The sequence below is a fragment of the Pongo abelii genome, chromosome 19 (genome assembly GCF_028885655.2).
Source record: "Pongo abelii isolate AG06213 chromosome 19, NHGRI_mPonAbe1-v2.0_pri, whole genome shotgun sequence".
Classification (NCBI taxonomy): Eukaryota; Metazoa; Chordata; class Mammalia; order Primates; family Hominidae; genus Pongo; species Pongo abelii.
The window spans coordinates 84,361,299-84,381,829 of NC_072004.2; the positions used below are offsets into that span (position 1 = coordinate 84,361,299).

The window sequence follows — 20,531 nt, forward strand, 5'->3', positions numbered from 1 at the left end:
AAAAATTAGATTTACCACTTGCATGTAAATTTATAGTCATAAGGGTGGGGGAAGGGTTCTCTAGAAATAAAAAACATGTGAAGACTTTAACTCTTCTTACTTTGTAGTCACCGATGCTGCTCATTGCAATGTATGGAGTGAAAGAGGCTGCCATCGGTATCCAGAAGAAGGTGTTACTTCGGTACCCATACTCATAATCCATATGCTCCTGAAATCATGTGGGACATGGTGAACTGATGGCGATTGGGCATCTGTTTCATCTGTACTTTCTCAACTAAATCACTCAAATAAATGAATTGGGCTGATCGCTCAAAGCACTTCTCAAGGTCCTATATGCAACTTCTTACCCACATTCATTTTAAATCCTGTGTTGCAGCCACCAGGACCTTCTGAACATGTGGCCTGATTTACTTATGAAGAAGCAAATTCAACCAAGTGATATGAATTGTCTAAGGTCACACAGTTAATAACTTGTAAGGTAGGCATGAAACGTCTGCTCTCTGACTTTATGGTTACAATCTTACATGCATTGCTTATATACATCAAGGCTGATGTTTTAAGAGACAATAGAGATGGTGGACTGTCAGTGGAGGGGCTAGGAGAAAAATGGTCAGCACGCCTTCCATGTCAGGCACTACGTTAAAAAAAATCAAAACCCTATACATGTTAAAGAGGATCTTGAGTTTTGCTACAAGCCTTAATTTTGAAAAAAAAAAATTTAAATTTTTAATTGTTGTGGGTACATAGTAGATGTATATATTTATGGGGTACATGAGATGTTTTGATATGGGAATAAAATGTGAAGTAAGCACATCATGGAGAATGGGGTATCCATACCCTCAAGCATTTATCCTTTGCGTTACAAACAATCCAATTATATTTTTAGTTATTTTTGAATATACGATTAAATTATTATTGACTAGAGCCACCCTGTTGTGCTATAAAATACTAGGCCCTATTCATTATTTCTGTAACTATTTTTTGTGCCTATTAACCATTCCCACTCCCACTCCCCACTCCCTTTCCCAGCCTCTGGTAACCATCATTTGACTATGTCCATGAGTTCAACTGTTTTAATTTTCAGATCCCACAAATAAATGAGAACATGCAATGTGTGTCTTTCAGTGCCTGGCTTATTTTATTTAGCATAGTGATCTCCAGTTCCATCTACATTGTTGCAAATGACAGGCTCTCATTCCTTTTTATGGCTGAATAGTACTCCATTGTGTATATGTACCTCATTTTCTTTATCCATTCATCTGTTGATGGACACTTAGGTTTCTTCCAAATCTTGGCTATTGTGAACAGTGCTGAAACAAACATGAGAGTGTGGATATCTCTTTGATATACTTATTTCCTTTTGTGGGGGTAGCAAAGGTGAGATTGATGGATTGTATGGTAGTACAAACCTTAATTTGATCTATCATCAGTTACCTCACTACATTGCAAGTCATCTGGTATGATGAGTTTTGAAGTTTCCTTACTTCTCTGTTCTCTTACTCCCTCCTAAAACTCAGCACCCCTCTGAGACATTACAGCATATAAAACTTGCTTGGCTAAAGATGTGTTTGTGTAGATAAGGCCCTGGGAGGGGAAAAAAGGGCGCCAAAGACTCCACCCCCCATCTCATATCTTTGCCTGTGGATACCGTTGTTGATTTTCCTGATTTGGAAGACCTCTGGGGGAAGAAAAATCACAATTCATCTTGACAGCCAGCTTCCTTACTCATGACTGGGTTCATAAACGACATATTATGTCCCTGTTGGATCATATCCACCCACAGTCAGAGTTTGATGTGACTCAGCCTGATGGGGTCCTTCCTAAGCTGAAAGACACTTGATGCCTCCTGGGTAGTTTGGCCAGGTGATGACTTGCAGGAATGGCTAGATGGGAGCGCTGTAGGACACTCCGATAGATGATAAAAATTATTGAGAGGGATCAGCAGCAAGGCCGGTGCTACAGTGAGCCTGGTACTTTAGGATCAAGTAGAATAGGCTTACAGAATTGTAAGAGAGAATGCCAGGAGCTGGGTGGGGAAACCAGAGGTGGCAATTCAAAGAGAGAATTTGTCTACCTATGAACTCAAGGTCAGCTGGGCTGGTGGGTAGCCAATACTGTGTAGTGAAGACATCTTTTTAAAGGTGGGAATTCAGGTCACTTGCTCCTTCTTGGGAACATCCTATTCTTTGTCATCCAGATAATTGGCTAGCCTACTCAAATATAATAGATAATGAAACACAGTGACACCTCAGTGGGCTACAGTTTCCTCAGCTGTCTAATAATAACACAAGTTGAGAATCCCTCATCTGAAAATCTGAAATCTGAAATGCTCCAAATTCAAAAGTCTTTGAGTGCCAACATGACACTACAAGTGGAAAATTCCATACCTGACCTCATGTGAAGGGTCACAGTCAAAACATAGGCACACAACACATAGTTTATTAAAAACATTGAATAAAAATATCTTCAGGCTCTGTGTAAGAGGTGCACATGAAACATAAACGAATTTCATGTTTAGTCTTGGGTCCCATCCCGAATATATCTCATTATGTAAATGCAAATATTCCAAAATCTGAAAAAATCGAGAATCTGAAGCACTTCTGGTCCCAAACATTTCAGATAAGGGATGCTCAATCTATAATGGGAATAGTAACAACTATCTCAAAGTCTGCTTGGGACATTTAAACATGCTAATACATATAAATCACATGGGAAATATCTGGTTTTGTCCTACAGATTTTTGAAGGAGGGAGGACTGCTGAAACGTGGCTTGAAAGGACTATGGTATGATGTGCTTTGGAGAAGACAGGATAATCTCCTTCACATCCCCAAACCTCTGTAGCTTTCAGGCAGCATGCAAGAAGCACTCAAACAGCTCTCATAGCTCTTTCTGAGGAAGTACAGAGGTTAAAATAAGGCAGAAGTTGTTGAATTACCTAGAGGATGGACACATCAAACCACGAACAACGTAGGCTGGAGAAAGTTTGATGGTGTGGACTTTCCTGCAGCAGCCTAAAGAGACTTTGCAGCCCTGAGTGTGTCATCACCTACAGAAGGGTCTGGGGCCAAGCTAAACACCACCCCAAGACAATTACATGGGTCACTTGGGCTGTGGTGACCACATACGTAGAAACTACTAGGAACTAGAGAAAGCACGATGTCTCCCCAGCACCAGTTCCATAGGAAGAGCTCCAGCTCTCCATTCTTCCATTCTGCCTCCAGCACAGCAGTGCTTTACTCAGAAGTGGAGGGAAAGGGGATTGTCTGAAAGCTAGGACACCCTCCCTTTTCTATTCCAAGGTGTTAGACTGCAAAGGGAAATGGAAGAGCAAATCACACCACCACTACCTACCCTCTTCCATGCCCTGTTAGGCCACAATTTGACCCTGCAAAGTTTAAATTGAATGGAAAATTGAAATTTAGGACAGCACTAGAATGATTCTTCGTAACAAAAAGTGACCAAGAAGCTATAGAATATGCCCAGGGTGTCATTTAAACCAGACGAAGGGTGTTTCAACATAACAAGATGAAAGAGGTGACCTGAAGACATAGAAGTGCATGCCCACATCTCTACCCCAGATCTTCTGCCTCTGGGCATCTAAGCAGGCCTGAGAAATTAGATTTTAAACAAGAACTGCCTTAGTTCTCATTCAGCCAGTCCCCAGATCTAACAAAGCTGAACATTCTTTAATGGAAACTTCTTTTGATGCATCCCAAGAAAAATAGTTTTAATAGCAGTAATAATGAGAAATATAATTTACTGAGCACCTGCAGTTGTCCTATTTTACGTGCCTCATCACTCATTCCTACAATAACCGGTCCAACTTAGCCAGGTGCTCACATTGCCTCATTTACTTCTTAAGAAACTTTTGTGATAAAGTCTTTAATCTGTTTTTTGTAAATTGATGAACTATAGCCTATAGAAGTCAAGTTGCTTAAGAAGGTCACACAGTACTCTAAAACTTCAAGTATAATAATAATAAAATTTAAAAATAAATAAATAAATAAATAAATAAATAAAAAGAAGGTCACATAGTCTGATCTTTAAATCTGTTTCAACAATGTCCCACTACCTAGGGCCACAGATAGTGACAGATCTAGACCAAAAGCCATAATGAGTTGTATTTTTCTGTTGCTCCATTGACACCAAGTCATCTGAATAAGGTTATAATGTTGTGTGATCATTTCTAAATTGTGTGTGTGTGTGTTATAATGTTGTGTGGTCATTTCTAAATTGTGTGTGTGTACATATATTACATATACAGTGATTTATATATATATAAAATACTGCACACAGATTTATATATGTGTGTATATATATATATATACACACACACACAAAAGTTTAAAAATAGATTCACAAAAAGTAATATAATATTATGTTAGCATTTCAAGAATTTTCTTGAAAACTTATCATGGCACAGTATAAATGAGATATAATTATACTTACTTCAAAAAATGTGCTTCTGTCAGTCTGAATGTGTTCTGACGAATTAAAAATTCCAAGTAGCCCATTGCTAATGACATCCAGGAGGACAGGAAAGCAATTCAGCCGTTTTGTATTACATGCTATTGAAAATCTGTGATCCTGAAATACAACAAGTACCAATTCTAAGTCTTCATAAAGCAAATACAAAATTTAATGAGTGAACATGTTAGAAAATCATTCAAGTTATTGATAATATAATGAGTCCCAAGCACTGAATGTGATTAATATCACTATCACTCATAATATTTGATTAATTCTTAGTATACTTAAAGAATCCGGTATTTTGGTTTCTACCCACCATAACATCAACCATGTGACTATTTATGCCCAAACATCACAAAACAAAATACTTCAAATGATATTTAGTGCAACACTACGAATCTCCATAGTGTAACCTCAGTTTAACCTGGCTATAGACTTTGTTTCAAAATGTGACACATTCATTTTATAAGTATATGATGTTTGGATACTTGAGAAATAGGAGGCAGGCAGAAAGTTGTAATGAAAGCATAGGTTTTCACAAATTCTGTGCTTACTTGTAAAGTCTCCCTTAAAATAACGTGTGTGTGTGTGTGTGTGTGTGTGTGTGTGTGTGTATAATGTGATTATTTTTCCCTCAGAGAAAAATATAAGTAAATTCATTATCCATATTGCCCAAAATGTGGGCAAGCTTTGAGAACACATTTTTGCAATAATAAATAAATCAAGTGTATTGTATTTAACCTAATTACCTAAAGCAATGTCTACTGATATTAAAACTATTTTACTGAGCATACTGAAAAATAACTTAAGATATAATGAGAACTATCTTGAAGGTAATTTCTTACTTTATTGTTGGCATGGAATTTATTCCTGAAAATTAACAGTGACAAATTACAAATGGCCACACTTTGTGACACCTAACAGCTATGATTTATGCATTTAACATAATTATCTCATCTTTTCAATTTGCCTACTGTAGAGATCTCTGACTCAAATTCCTACAGGGTCTAGGCAGGTTATACGAATAAGTGAAGCAGTGTGCAGACACAGAAAACAGACAAGCAAAGGCCCAGTCTACATTGGGCAGTTGTTCTCAGTCCAACTGAGAATGAGATTTAATTTAATTATTGGAATGGAATCCAGTTGATAATAATGACCTAAATAAATTATTAATTATAGCAGTGCATTCAACTTAATCAGGAATAAAATCAAATAAATTTCATTACGTATTGCCATGCTGAAGGCTATGGGGAAATAATTGTAGTCCAGCCTCTTCTATAAAAATGAGAACTATCCCATTTGTTTGTGTGAAATTGGCCTTTCATTCAGCTGATATGAACTATTCATATTGTACACCCATAGTCCATCTTTGGTGAAATGTAGCACCTGGAGTACAGCATACCTTTTCATCACCTGACACAATGATAGCACCATTGTAAGATAGGTCATCTGTGCCATTTCTAGTTCCAAAGGCATCCACTTCTATAGCTATGTTCTGTCGCCTCAATGAACGTAAGAAGTTATCAATGGTTGACCCTACGTGCAGGCAAAGATTAAAGGAAGCAAAAATGAAATAAAACAATAGTCAAGTAATATTAAACATACATTACATCACACAAAGCATATCATACAAAAGGACTGTTTAAGGATTTTCTTAACAAAGCAGAATTGATGTTCTGGTACAAAAATCCAGTCTAATATCATAGGTATGACAAGGTTACTTTATCTAGAGCCTAGGCATTTCATTATAATTTCTGTTAGTATAGAAATAAGAATTGCTGTTAACATTATAATCCTTGAAGCTATTAATAGTCTATCTTTTTTAATTTGAAACATTGTTTTTCCAGAGCCCAGCACAGCACAGATTTACAAAATGATACACAAAGACCTCAGAGGTGAGTCAATGATTTACCTCCCTACCTCCTCTTTAGTTGCTTTGTGCAACAAACATTAAGGTTAAGTAAACTTGCAGAATCTATTTCTAAAACAAACTCTCCAATGTCGTATTTTTCATTTTTTAATTTATTTTCTGTTTGGCCTCATATATGCTTTCTAAAACACACAGAGTTTATTTTTTTCTTGGCAGTTCATGTTTTTTGGGGGGAATCTCTCAAAAGGAACAACATTTAGCAGCTGCATTTCAGCCCCATGTTCACCTGTCTTATTGATGACCAGTAAATGGGTCAGAGGATCCTGTGGTTGTTGTCCTGGTGAGAGGAAGTATGTATTTGGAGACAGTTCCCACGGGTAACTTTTCTGATATGACTCGTAGAATAGATGTTCCAAAAGTTGAGGGATAAAGCTAATACCAAAAAGCAATAATCTATGCAGAGGAAAATGTAAAAGAAAAAAATAATTTTAGCAACTTTTGTGGGTTTTTAAGTTTGAGGGGATAATGAATATAATAGTAGAAATAAATTATAATCAGTAACCAAACATTTGAATCATACTTTGCCCCATTTCCTTGTTTCTAAAATGAGATGGGTCATATGTATCTAGTTTTAGTCTTTTGCTCTCTCTCAAGTGCCAAGCAGGACACCTTGGCTTCGGGTTTATGAAGTCTGCGGATTATGACTCTTAAATCTCTCTTTACAATCCCTAACTCATTGCCTTATTTCAGTCATGCATTTCTTTCTTTTTCTGCACTGTTGAAATTGGCATATCACTAACACCCATACTTACTACACTCTGAACTTTATCCCATCCTGTTTCCAATTTCTGTAAATTACTGCATTTTCTCATTCCCCTGGGCACCAGAGCTCAATCATTTTCCACCCATTTCTCTCCTTTAAGTTTCTTTTCTAATATTTGGAAATTCATATCTATCACAGCATCTTTATTGCTTGCCTCCAAACCTTGTTCTCTCTTCCTCTTCTTAAGTTGGGCTTTTATTAACTCCTTCCTGATTCTTTTCAATATTGTTCTAAATGTTGGTTTTCATTGCCTCCATATTCTACTATTACCAAACAATTTTGCACAATTACCCAATTAAGCTTCTTAACATTTTGTTGACATTATGTCAATTACCTATTGCAAATAAAAAATAAAATCTTAATACTTCCTTAGTATTCATAAAATGCAAACTCTTTAGCTCTATGAATATATTTCAAAAATATTTTTATTTTTTCATACACTTTATGTCGCAATTAACTCAGATTAATAGTTCTTTAGATTTCTCATGTATCCCCATACTCGGTACTACTCCCTCAGCCTGAATTTCCATTCTCTCTCTTCTTCAAAATCTCCCTGAGCTTTCTATTTTGACATAATCTCCCTCCTACTAAATGTCATAGTTCACAGGATTGTCTGTTATTTACTATATGTCTAATCACCCTCAAGGGTGGACTGTCATGTCTGATTTCTTTTGATATATGTTATAATCACTTAATAATAGAGTGTTGCATAGAGGTGCTCACTAATATTTTTGGATGAATGAATGTTCTCAGTGAATGAGTGTTCCTGACGATAAGGCTGAAGCTCTGGGGGCACATGTGAACCTTATAGTGGGTTCCAGATATGATCATGAAGTCAAGGCAAACTCTTTTACAGAGCCTCAAGACTGTAACATGGAAATTGTGCCTAAGTTTCCAGTCTTCCAACTACAACATTAACTCTAACCCAAGTTTCCAGCCTGATGTTCTGCCTTGTGGATTTCAGATTTGCCAAGCCCCACAATTACATAATGAAATTCCTTAAAATAAGTATGTTTATATATGTATATCCTATTGGTTTCATTTCCCTGGGGAATCCTGACAGCTACAGATTTTGATACCTTGGGAAAAGAGGAAATGGGTCTTTAGGATGGGACCTAAGTACTAATATCCACGTGCTTTTGAAGAACTACTTCAACCCATTGGTAAGAACAAAATCTGTGTGAAATTTAAAAAAAGAACAATCCCAACCCTTATCTGTTTTAATTATATATCCACATGATTAAAAATGGTTTGTTTAATTAAAAAAATGGTTTCTTTGTTTAAAAGACAATGTGCATTTACTGAAATTTATTTTATCTGAGTTTCTTTTATGTTTTGCTCTCTTCAATTTATTTTTAGTTCACAGACAAAACAAATCTGAAACACTCAGATACTCACATAGTCAACAGGCTTTTTCTTTCTTTCTTTAACTTTAGGAAGCGAACTTTTGCTATTGCACAGACCTGCTGCCTCCAGAGCGCCATGCCACTGATTGTTTTCCTTGTTTCATGGAAGGAAGACAAAACTTGTTCCAGCTCAACAAGGCTTCCTGTATCTTTTGCCCCATCAGTTTGTAATTGTCCCCAAATTCCAATATCTAAAACATAAGATCAGTATTTTATAAAGTGCCATTTTAGTTATGCATTATTTAGCTTTTCCTATGATAAATTTTCCTACAAAGATGTCAAAGTTACCCTCTTGGGACAAGATACAAGTAGTCTAATGTATGACATTATTAGAGCAACTATTGAAGAAATGGGAAAGAAGCAGAAAGTATTGATATAATAAAATAAAACCTTGTGTTTTCTGATTTTAAACGTCCTCTGTCTGCAGCTTTATAGGACTTTATTTATTCTAAGGAAATCAATGAAAAAAAACTCATTAAGAAATCTATTTGTTGTCAAAGATAAACCACTTAGTATTTCTGACCAAGGTAGGAGAGTTAGTATATACAGAAACCCCTCCTCTACCCTTCAAGAACATAAAAATGGGAGAAACGATATTTTTAAAATATAACCATGGTTAAAAGCAAGATAAAAGTTACCTGTTTTGAGATGAAGCCTAGAGAAAATGACTAACTCTGGCTTCTAGAAAGCTATAAAATATGTACATACATTAAAAGTTAAGTATAACACCAAAAAATGTAACAAGTATATAACTTCAAAAATGAATAAAAGAGGAAAAGGAGGATTAAAGAAAAATGCTTGATCAATCCAAAAAGATCCCCAGAAAATTGCAAAAATGAAAATAAAGAGTACAGTAAAGAGTAAACACCATAAGATGATAGTGAACCAGTAAAAAAAAGTATCTTAGCAGCAATAAGAAAAGACAGAATGCTTCCCAAGGAATAAAGATGAGACAGAGAGCAAACTTTCCAAAAGCAACAACTAAATCCCAGATACACTGAAATAATATCATTGAAATGCTACCAGAAAAGTAATTGTCAATGTGAACTCTAATTTTCTTTTCTCTATAGCATGTATACTCAGGTAATATCATACCATATATTTATTGTTTGCTGCATAAGGAACTAGTGTTGTACATTGCTATATTCCACAGAGATATATTTCTTCTCGAAGTTTTCCCAAGACAAGCCTGAATCATAGCACCAACAAAAGTATATAATCTTATCATTTGGGCATATTTTCAAGATAAAATACTGCACACAAAGATAAAATTTCTTTGTTTCTTTCTTTCCTTTCTTTCTTTCTTTTTCTTTTTCTTTCTCTCTTTTTTCTTATTTTTTCTTACCTGATTCATCAATAGTTGATTTTCCTTCTAATTTCAGAAACACCTCATTCAAAGTTGTTATGGAAACACCATAATCCTCAATGCCTTGGTTAGAACATCTATCAAGATCCCTGTAAAGTTCTAAAAGTGGACACAAAAACAGATTATAAGAATATAATTTATAATGAGAACCATATTTCTCAAAAATATAAAATATTGGTGATAGGCCAAATGTACTAATCAGAAACAAAATTGTGATACAGATGGTCTCATTTCTAAAATGATCCATATGGTATGTTAGTTTTCATGTATTTTTGAGATCAAAGTCTAATCTAAACATTTATTTTTTCATTCTTAGGAAACTACATATGTGTTTTTTGAAAAAAATATATTTTACTTAATACGTTTTTTAAAATTTATTTTTGTTATATTACAGGGAGTGTTTAATTCTAAATTTCAACTAATTAAAAAAATATTTTCCAGAGAATAGAGATTTGTGCTTTCTTGTTGAGATTATTAGAGAATTATTAACAAATGTAAAAGAACTAATGTTTATAGAAATAATTAAGAATAGACTCCTTGATAGTTTAAAAACATGTAAAGTTTCTGGTTTTTTGTTTGTTTGTTTGTTTTGAGACAGAGTCTTGCTTTGTTGTCCAGGCTGGAATGCAGTGGCTCAATTTCGGTTTACTGCAACCTGCACCTCCCAGACTCAAGTGATTCTCCTGCTTCAGCCTCCCAAGTAGCTGGGATTACAGGTGCGCAACACCACGCCTGGCTAATTTTGTGTGTCTCTGCATGTGTGTGTGTGTGTGTGTGTGTGTGTGTTTAGTAGAGACGGAATTTCACCATGTTGGCCAAGCTGGTCTTGAACTCCTGACCTCAAGTGATCCGCCCGCCTCGGCCTCCCAAAGTGCTGGGACTGCAGGCATGGGCCACCGCGCCCAGCCCATAAATATGTAAAGTTTTTAAAAGGACAAAATATGTATGTAACTTTGCACCTCCTCTCTCTCTGTCTCTCTCTCCCTCTCTCTTTCAACTTCTGACCATGGTGTGAAAATTCAGGAAAACTGAAAGGTGGATAAAAGATAAACTAATTCAATATTGGGATAAATTAAAGACTTCAATCTTAGTTATGTGTTGGATAAAGAAAAATAGAGATGTAGTCAAAATTTCTAATGAGTCCTTAAACCTACCTAAGGGTTAATTGTTTTTCAGTCTTTCTCCAAATTTCTCATCCACTTTGGAATGCATTTAATAAGCAATCAGCTAAAACTTTGCTGTGTGATCTTCACAAAGATTTCTGTTTTTATAAGGATACATATCTCGAAGACATTGTGTATGCATTGTGAATCATTATTTCACTTATTCTAAGAGATATATTTCATCACATTTAATATATCTGAAATAATAATGGCTCTTAAATGACAGTAGATCATATTTTAAATGGCAGCATTATTTCTTTGTGTTTCTTTCTTAGTGGTACATCCTGTAGTTGAGGGCTTCTTAAACCTGATGAAATACCATAGGTTCTACATGTCAGGTATTGTTCCAGTGCTTTATTTATATTTAATATTTCAATGCATTTGAAGGTATTAAATCATTTAATCCTCATAACAACCCTAGAGTACTATTTTAATTTTCTTTTCACAAGTGAGGAAACTGAGATACAGAATACTACTATAACCTGTTAAGGATTATAGAGCTAATAATGGCATAGCTGGTGTTTGAATCTAGACTGGCTCTAGCATTGAGTTTCAATCTCTGCACTTTATTGTCTGGTTCTGTGTTTCTTTATGGACCAAGATTATGTCATGCTTATTGATTCAAGCACGCAGCAATGGCCCTGGTATAATTTCTTGAACTTGATATGGCAAACACATTTTTACAGAGTAAACTTAAGAAGCATTCTGCCTCAAAATGCTTAGGAAATGAAACAGTGCATTGGGAGATACCACAGAAAAGTAATAACAACGGTAGTTCTCCAAGCTTCTGTGTTTGCAGCAAAGTTGTGAATTGAAGTGTTTGGCAGAATGCAGGCCAATCCAAGTTATGTTCAATAACTTGGATTATATCATTATGTGCTGGTGTTTCTAAAACAACCTATTTATTGTGTACGATTCTTTCAGCTCTTCTTTGATGGTCTGCCACTGTATTTACATACCTGTTCCTGCCCTGACCACACTCTCTCATTCATTATTGAAAGAAATTTTCCAAATAATTCTAATTTTATCTTGCTGCTAGCCTGCACCTCTTAATTGCACATGTGACTTGAAGCATATTTAACATCTACATGCCTTGGTTTACTCATAAATAAGATGCGGATAATGCTAGGGGGTAATATTATAAGTGACCTTGGAGTTGGGAATATTAAATGAGTAAACGCATTGTGCCATTCATCTAGCAAGCATTAAAACTAGCCATCATTATTATCACCGCTGTTATTGTTAATAACACCATTCCCAAATCATTCTGTCATCTTTACATTTTGTTACCTGGAAATTTGTTTGTCTTTTCCAAAGGCAAAATATATACGAGTTTTTCTTCCCTTTGTGCTGTCAATTTGGCATCAGAGATGTGCTGCTGAACCAGTGATGTTATACTCTCTGGATCACACCTTTTATTCAGATGCAAACTAACATTTGAAAAGAATAAAAGTTATTTTTATCCAACTCTGTCTCTAAAACAATTTCCTAATTATGTAGTATGTGCTTGTCACTTTATTAATATTTATGACACAAAACAATGTATAGTTTACTGGACAAAGTAAGATGTAAAACTACTAATAAAGTCCAAACCATTAAATCTATGTAACGGGGCAGAAGAATTAGTATAAGGGATGATTACAGTGGGAAGAGGTAACTCAAGGACTCTTATTTGGAGAAAAGACTTATTAAGCCAGATCTTGCCTGGGGTGAGGTAAAAGGAAATGCTTAATTTGTCAGCGTCTACTCAAAAACCCAACCTCCCAACCTTGAACTTTCCATTTGTAGTAATGTATGAGTTCTGCCGAAACTCAGACTTGAGCATGAGAAAACAAAAAATGGAGGTGATGTGATACAGTCATTAAGAATGTGGCCCCATGTCATGCTAATGCAGATTCTGCTAAAGCTAATTTTATCATTTTGGTGTCCAGAATTTATTCAAGTGAAATCTGGCCTGTCTTTATTAAGAAATTACTGGTGAAATTATTTGATTTTTGAAACTCCACTCTTAATCACATACATCGAAAGGTGCTGGGGTGACACAGTGGTGAGAAGATCACAATTGACTGATGATACAAACCTAAAAAATCAGTTTGAAAAAAAGGCTATTCTGTACTTACAAGGCATAGTACTTACAAGTGCTATCAAGAATACCAAATAGGAAGAATGCAGAGCCTTCTCTAAAGAAGCTTCCAACATAAAAATAATATAAAGCAGCATATGACAGAAGATGTGAGGGAGAAGGAAGTTGAGTTAACTCAGTTGAGTACTTTGCAGCTTGTCAAGTTATTCATTCACTCAATATTTCTTAGCCTTAACTGCAAAGTAGGTATTATTACTGCTATTACATAAATGAAGTTACTGAGGATCAAAGAAGTTAATTAAGTTGCCTAAGGCAAAAGTTCAAAATAGTGCTTTCAGCGTTCCAGAAAAGAGGATACTCATTAAGGAGAAAATACTTTCAGAAATGGTTAAGACTTGGACATGGTTAAATGGGCTGAAGAAGAACATGTTTGACAGACATCCTCCCTCAAGCAGAAACAAGACAACTGAACTATGAAACATACCTAGAGAATAGTGAGTATTCAATAGAGGGTATTGATTCTATTAGATTGTAACAAGTAGTAATGATAGATTGGTAGATTTGATCAGATTAGGCACTTTGAGTAAAGAATGAGGGGATCCATTTATCCATCAGGATGAAGTGATTTGAATCATTTTTTAAAAAATATCTACATTGCAATGCAAAATATAGGAAGCCATTCATATCACACCTGTAATTTTGATACAAAGACTATCATTTACAAGTTGTGGAGATTGGCAGATTATTAAAACTATCTGAAGTGGTATTTTCACTTGTCAAAGGGGAATAACAATAGTATCTTCTTAAAGTTATTTAGAGGATTGAATACAATAATATGAATATTCTATATGTAAATATCTTAGCAAGTACCTAAAACATAGCCAATACTTATACTTAAAAAGTAGTAGACATTACTCAATAAAGATAATAATTATTATTAGTAAGAGAAGAAAAACACAAAAGGATGGTGGAAAGAAATGAAGTCAGGGAGAATACAGGGCATTGAAATTGTCAAGATGAACAAAAATAAACATCTAAAATATGAGAAGAGAAAGAGTTGGAATATCAACAAATTACTCTTAGCAAGCAACACGTTGTGAAAATATTTTTCAAAAATTTTATTTAAACCTAGATTAATCATCCTGGCATGCTCAATGTCTATAATCTCATATATCCTGCATTCTAGCTAAAAAACAAAGCAATTATGCCTTAGTTCTACCATAGATCTCTTGAAATGAACTTAGTGGTTATAGGGCCTACTTTCACACATTGATGCTGATACCACCTGCCCCCAGCATTTTCAGCATCTGTCAACATGTCTCCAACATTCAGGGCTGTACCTTAAATGGTAGCCTATGCCCCATTTCTTCTTAAGGAACAGAGAAGAGCCTGCACACTTCAGCTTCCCACTGGATATGAACACCTTCCTGTCTAGTTAGAAATAATCAAAAGATAAGTTGCATGAAGGACTTATTTCTTTACTGTTCACAAAACGCAAATCCATTAACAATGTATTGTAGCAGCATGACACACTAAAATAGATATATTCTAATTCTGGCCATATGTAAACCACTTTTTTTGTCATCCAACAGCTCGAATGATAAATTATGTCAACTTATTCTCTAGTGTATTGAGAAAAATTATACATCTAAAGGATCTGTTTCAGTTAAACTGACATCAAGACTGCCTAAAACAAATTAAATCTTAGAGAGTGTGATATGTATTTTACAACCAGAAAGCTGCTCTGTAATGGACTCAGAATATTTGCATGGGGCCAAGTAGTCTGGGATGCAGACCCACAAATGAGTAAGAGCAAAATTCTCCTGTCTTGGGCCATGGCAGTTCCAGGCAGACACAGCTGTGGAGCATACCTGTTCATATTCCACACTGTCTCTAATCTCTCATGAAGATACACAAGAGAAACAAAAAATTACCCGCCAGAATGTCAGCCTCATCTATAAACTGGGTGCTGAAGAGAATTACTCTATCTGATTTCCCCTCTTTCAGGAGATTCCATATTCGGTGCCTTGAAAGAGGATCCAATCCAGCAGTTGGTTCATCCAATAGCAAAACCTGGACAGGAGGAAAGTCCTAAAGTAATTCCACCCTTTCAGATAAGATCCTTTTAAAAAGCATTGTACTTTTAAAAGTATTTGGGAGAAACTTGTTAGTACTTAATATTTCATCCTAAAAGTTCTCTTACATTTATCATTTGAAAATTGTTTGACCTAATAAAATAATTTTATAGTCTTCAATCTGATTTCACCAGTAATTTTTGTTTGACTTACCTGAGGATCTCCTAAAATGGCAATCCCAAAAGTTAGTTTCCTATTTTGTCCACCACTTAAGTTTTGAGCAAGGATGTCTTGAATATTTTCCATTTCTAAGTCCCGTACAACTCGTTGTACCTAATCAAATAAAGAATATTTAGTCCAAAACCCAGAAAGTTTATTTTAAAAACACTATCATTTTTCTGTTCTTTACAAAGGGCCTTTTTGCCTGAAATTTAGATGAGGAATTATGTATAACTTAGCACAACATTTTCTAGTAAACAATCTCTTTATCATGGCTGTGTGACATCTAATATGCTCACATACCTCTTTCTCCACCTCATGTGGCAAAATCCCTTTTACTTTAGCAAACAGCCGTAGGTTTTCTTTCACAGTGAGAAATCCAAATTGCACATTGGATTGTGGACAAAATCCAGTGAACTTGCTGATATTTTCTATGTCAGCCATTCTTGAAAGTGTGTGATTATAGATAGTGACTGAACCTGAAAGCAGAAAGCAGAGAGTGACCATCAGAAAATGTGTCATGCTTCATTGAAGATCTTTTAAAATGGAAAACACTGTATGTCAATTATTAGATTCATTTCAACATTGTTTATTTGTAAGGAATATGCAATGAACTGAATAAAAATGTAATGTTCACAATAACATCTGATCCAGCTGGAATGCTACTTAGTAACCGAATAATCACAAAACTATTTATGACATATTTAAAACACAAACATTTTTCTAAATAGGTATAATACAATTCAATAAAAGAATAAGAAAAACTTCTAAAATTTTTCTCTTAAATGCCTGGGTATAATGGGTAATGAAATTTTTGAAGTTAATTAATAAAACCAATTACATAATTTTTTTTTGAGACGGAGTCTCACTCTGTCACCAGGCTGGAGTGCTGTGGCACGATCTCAGCTCACTGCAACCTCTGCCTCCTGGGTTCAAGTGATTCTCCTGCCTCAGTCTCCTGAGTAGCTGGGCCTACAGGTGTCTGACACCATGCCCGGCTAATTTTTGTATTTTTAGTAAAGACGGGGTTTCACCATGTTGGCCAGGATGGTCTCCATCTCTTGACCTCATGATCCACCTGCTTCAGCCTCCCAAAGTGCTGGGATTACAGGCGTGAGCCACCGTGCTGGGCCCTAGTTAAATAATTAAATGCATATTAATGCGTTTTCCCAGGTACTTGTCCTTGGATAACTGTCTTCTTACCTGATGTTGGAACTGACAGCCCACTAAGTATGTTTAACAGGGTAGTTTTTCCAGCTCCACTGTGACCAAGGAGGGCAGTGATCTGGCCCTCATATATGTCAAACACCACATCTGGCATGATTTAAAAAAAAAAAAATTACATTTTAACTTTACAGTCTCTGAAACTGTTGTAATTTTTTGCAGCATGAATAGATTGAGCTAGCAATATTCAAAATAAAATCCATCTTAAAATTCTTTCTTTTAAAACTGTATTTCAACATTTTATAGTGATAGAATTGTCAATATGTTACTATGCAATTAATTTTTTTGATAAAAGCAGTTTTGTCAATAAAGAGAGACTATAATAAAGACAGTTTTAGAGCTGGAGAATAAGATGAGTTGAAAATAAAGAGTTTCATAAAACTATCATATATCTTTCAAGCCCACACGATTTCTAATGATACATCCTACTTTTAAAAATTGTTTCATGGTTTTTTTTTTTACATTGAAGGAAACATAATGTGTTCAAATAAAGGAGAGACATACCTGGAATATCTGCTCTTAATCCCTCCCAAGAAATTACAACAGTAAGGCAGCCACTAAATCAAGCAGCCCCATTAAATAAAATATTATTTTATTACCTCTCAAAGCTTCTACTTTCTCACGCTTCCCTGCATATTCTTTTTTAAGATTTTTGATTCTGAAAAAAAGAGGAAAATATTTTCAGAGAATTGTGAAAATGTGCAGAGGATTGATAAGTCAAGTCTTTGAGGCTTAATCAAAGCCTCAAAGAAAATCTGGGGATTATTTTCTTTCACACAGGCACTGGCAGAAGCACCCAGGGCACCTAATTAGAAGCAGAATCCCTGATCTTTCCAAAATGAACAGGCTAAAATATGGAGGGCACAGCTAGCACATGGAAATATATTGTTAGAAGAATTGTGACAAATGAGTGGCTATGAGTAAAGCTGAAGATAAGATCAATGGTGAGGAGATACTATGGTGGAAAAAGAAGAGAAAAAACACACCATAATAGAAATAGTAGGGCTTTGGAATCTAATAATTAAATGATTCACAACTGGTGAAGTCCCAGTTATGCTACACACTAGCTCTGTTACAAATGCTGTGTACTCAAGACTCGTTGAGTTCAGTTATTCAGCAGTGATATGGGGATGACATGAATTATCACACAGAGTTGGATTGTAGAGTAAATAAGATAATATAAACAGAACACAAAATACTTGCAACCTAGTAAACTTCCAAAGAAGATGAGAGAGGAGGAAAAAGACCAGGAAAAGGATTTAAAACAAAGAAAGATTTTTAAAAGAGGGCATAGAAAAATATTTTATCAGGAAAAATAACTAATGGGTACTAGGCTTAATACCAAGGTGATAAAATAATCTGTAGAACAAACCCCCATGACACAACTTTACCTATGTGATGAACCTGCACATGTACCCCTGAACTTAAAATAGAAGTTAAAAAGAAGAAAAAAGATTTTAAGTGAGTTGAAGGACTACTTACTATAAGCCAGATCCAGAGCATTTTGTCTACATTTTTACTTACATTATCACAACAAACCAGCAGGTAGGTTGTATTCACCTGCTTGGGCTGCTATAACAGAATACCATAGACTGGGTGGCTTAAAGAACAGACATTTATTTCTTATAGTTCTGAAGGATGGGAATTCCAAGATCAAGGTGTCAATAGATTTGGCTTCTGATGAGGGCTCTCTTCCTGGCTTGCAAACAGCTGCCTTCTTGCTGTGTCATCACATGGCAGAGAGAGGGAAAGAGTGCAAGCTCTCTTGTGCCTCTTCTTATAAATACACTAATTCCATCAGGAAGGCCCCACCCTCATGATCTCATCTAGCCCTAATTACTTCCTAAGACTTTATCTTCAAATACCATCATTTTAAGGGTTAGGGTTTCAACATATAAATTTTGAGGGGATATAATTCAATTTATTGAATAGGTACAATCCAGTTAAATACAGAAGTAACTGAAGAGGCTGGGCATTCAGATGCAATGACTTTCAAGTTGAGCACATATGGATTCAAATACTGTTTCTCTTTTTAAACTTCGTGGCCTTGGGCAAGTTGCTTGGTTTTTCCTAGTCTTTTTTTCCCTATCTTTTCTTTTTAAGACAATAATAGGTATCAGATTGCTTTATTCCTTCATTTCATCTAAGCTCTAATTTTTTCCATACGTTTTGATAGCATTTAACTTTCATGTTTAGATAGTAGATTATTAGATTAGAATCTACTCTGTGGTTGGTATAATAATACCTTTTAATTGACATTTCACTTTTCTGCCTTCTATACTGAGAGGCGATTATGAGTCCAGCTGGCTTGACCTCTGGGATAGAATGGTGCAGGCTTCAGAACTCTGGGCACTGGTCTGTTGGGTGCCGCACCAGCCACAGTAATGATGCAGGACTGGCAGTCTTGAGTAGCCATGCCACAGATGAAATCTCCTACACTTTCCGAATAGTCAGCTATGTGAGACCCTGCTTCCAATCTCCACCCATTGCTGGGGATAATTTTTCTAGACCATAAGACTAGTCTTATTACCCTCAATTTGCAAATCTTCAATACCCTCCTCCTTGCCCACTGGGTAAATTAAGACCCCTTATTTCATCATTCAAGGCTTCCTATGATCTCTCTGATAGGACCTAATTCTGTTATAGGCACTGGAAAGAACATAAAACTTAGACTTCCAGCTTAGAAAGATGTCATGATTCTTGAAAACATTGCTATGTTTACATCCTCATAAGGAATGAGTAAATGCTGCTCTTTGTTGTATGTTCATATTGGACCTATGTTCAGAGACTGCATCATAAATGTCCTGAGTTAAAATATTACTGAAAGAGATATATCAGAAAGGTATTACTGAGGAGTGAGACGAATACAACATTGAATGATGAACAAAATTTGAGCAAAGATCTGGGGTATTAGAGATTTCTAGCTGTTTGGAAATCAAAGCAACCAGAATTCAATAAAGCATGTCCATCATCTAAGAGGGAAGATAGGCATGACACTAACAGTCTTGACTTCTGATGTTTCCTTCCCATCTCTCTGGAGTGTCCTCTTCCCATGCCTGCACCGCTTGCCTCTTTCTCCTCATCTAATTATAAGCCAGGAAGGGAAGATGAGAGGGACAAATTGAATTAATAAAAAAGGGGGTTGAGAATAATAGCAAGGGAGACGATGGCAGTGTTTGTCACAAAGAGAACAACCAAGGGGAGAAAAACACAAAGAGGAGAAATGAGAAAGATAATGTGGAAAATGGAAATTCAAAAATTATTTACTTGTGGATGGTTGTTACTATACCATGAAATATTAGTAAATGTAAATGCTGAGAATGTGAGAAAATAGCGTGCTATGAAGAATGAGTATAGCCTCTGATGAGTGCAGCAGGCTGGCTGTAGGTGGTTATAGAGGGCACAGAAGGCGATCGTTGCTCATAGTGTGTCGTCTGACAGATCCCTGGTCTCTGCCTGTTCTCCATTGGTGCCTCCAAGTAATTTATTGGTTACCTGATGGCTTCTTTCCCACAGAATTCTGGAGACACTGGTTCAAAACAGTCATTAGGTGTAGGATCATAATCTGTTTCATTCTCAAGGACCACATGATTAGCCCTTCCGTGTCGAAACCAAAAACAGGATTTCAGGAAAAACAAGGGAGAACATCGATGTCCATATTCAGCTATGTGAGCAGGAGGCAATTGAATACTGGGTCAGTCATCATGTCAAGGATTCCATCAGCATATCAGTGCAGCCCCTTTGACATTAAACCTGAACCAACATTATCATATTAAGGTCTGTATTAATTACTATTTTAATGTGCTTTTGACACACACAGAACAGTGAGGA

At 35.7% G+C, this 20,531-nt stretch overlaps 1 protein-coding gene and 1 long non-coding RNA gene across 4 annotated transcripts in view; one reads left to right on the plus strand and one right to left on the minus strand.

Moving 5' to 3' along the window:
- The window catches only part of ABCA9 (ATP binding cassette subfamily A member 9), a 96,584-nt gene that overhangs the window by 31,139 nt on the left and 44,914 nt on the right, over positions 1–20,531 (minus strand). For all 3 annotated transcript variants that reach the window (XM_024234772.3, XM_063718260.1, XM_063718258.1), the window contains 14 exons: positions 20,196–20,364; positions 17,300–17,358; positions 16,680–16,790; positions 15,780–15,955; positions 15,471–15,590; positions 15,117–15,255; positions 14,523–14,613; positions 12,390–12,529; positions 9,916–10,035; positions 8,563–8,761; positions 6,628–6,794; positions 5,874–6,007; positions 4,451–4,588; positions 101–208 (listed from right to left, as the gene is read on the minus strand). In XM_024234772.3, coding sequence (XP_024090540.3) covers positions 101–208; positions 4,451–4,588; positions 5,874–6,007; positions 6,628–6,794; positions 8,563–8,761; positions 9,916–10,035; positions 12,390–12,529; positions 14,523–14,613; positions 15,117–15,255; positions 15,471–15,590; positions 15,780–15,955; positions 16,680–16,790; positions 17,300–17,358; positions 20,196–20,364 — 1,871 coding nt within the window. The remainder of the gene's footprint in view (positions 1–100; positions 209–4,450; positions 4,589–5,873; positions 6,008–6,627; positions 6,795–8,562; positions 8,762–9,915; positions 10,036–12,389; positions 12,530–14,522; positions 14,614–15,116; positions 15,256–15,470; positions 15,591–15,779; positions 15,956–16,679; positions 16,791–17,299; positions 17,359–20,195; positions 20,365–20,531) is intronic.
- LOC112129614 (uncharacterized) lies at positions 106–6,538 on the plus strand. The gene is made up of 3 exons (XR_002911961.1): positions 106–228; positions 377–478; positions 6,319–6,538. It is a non-coding gene; the product is annotated as an uncharacterized LOC112129614 (long non-coding RNA).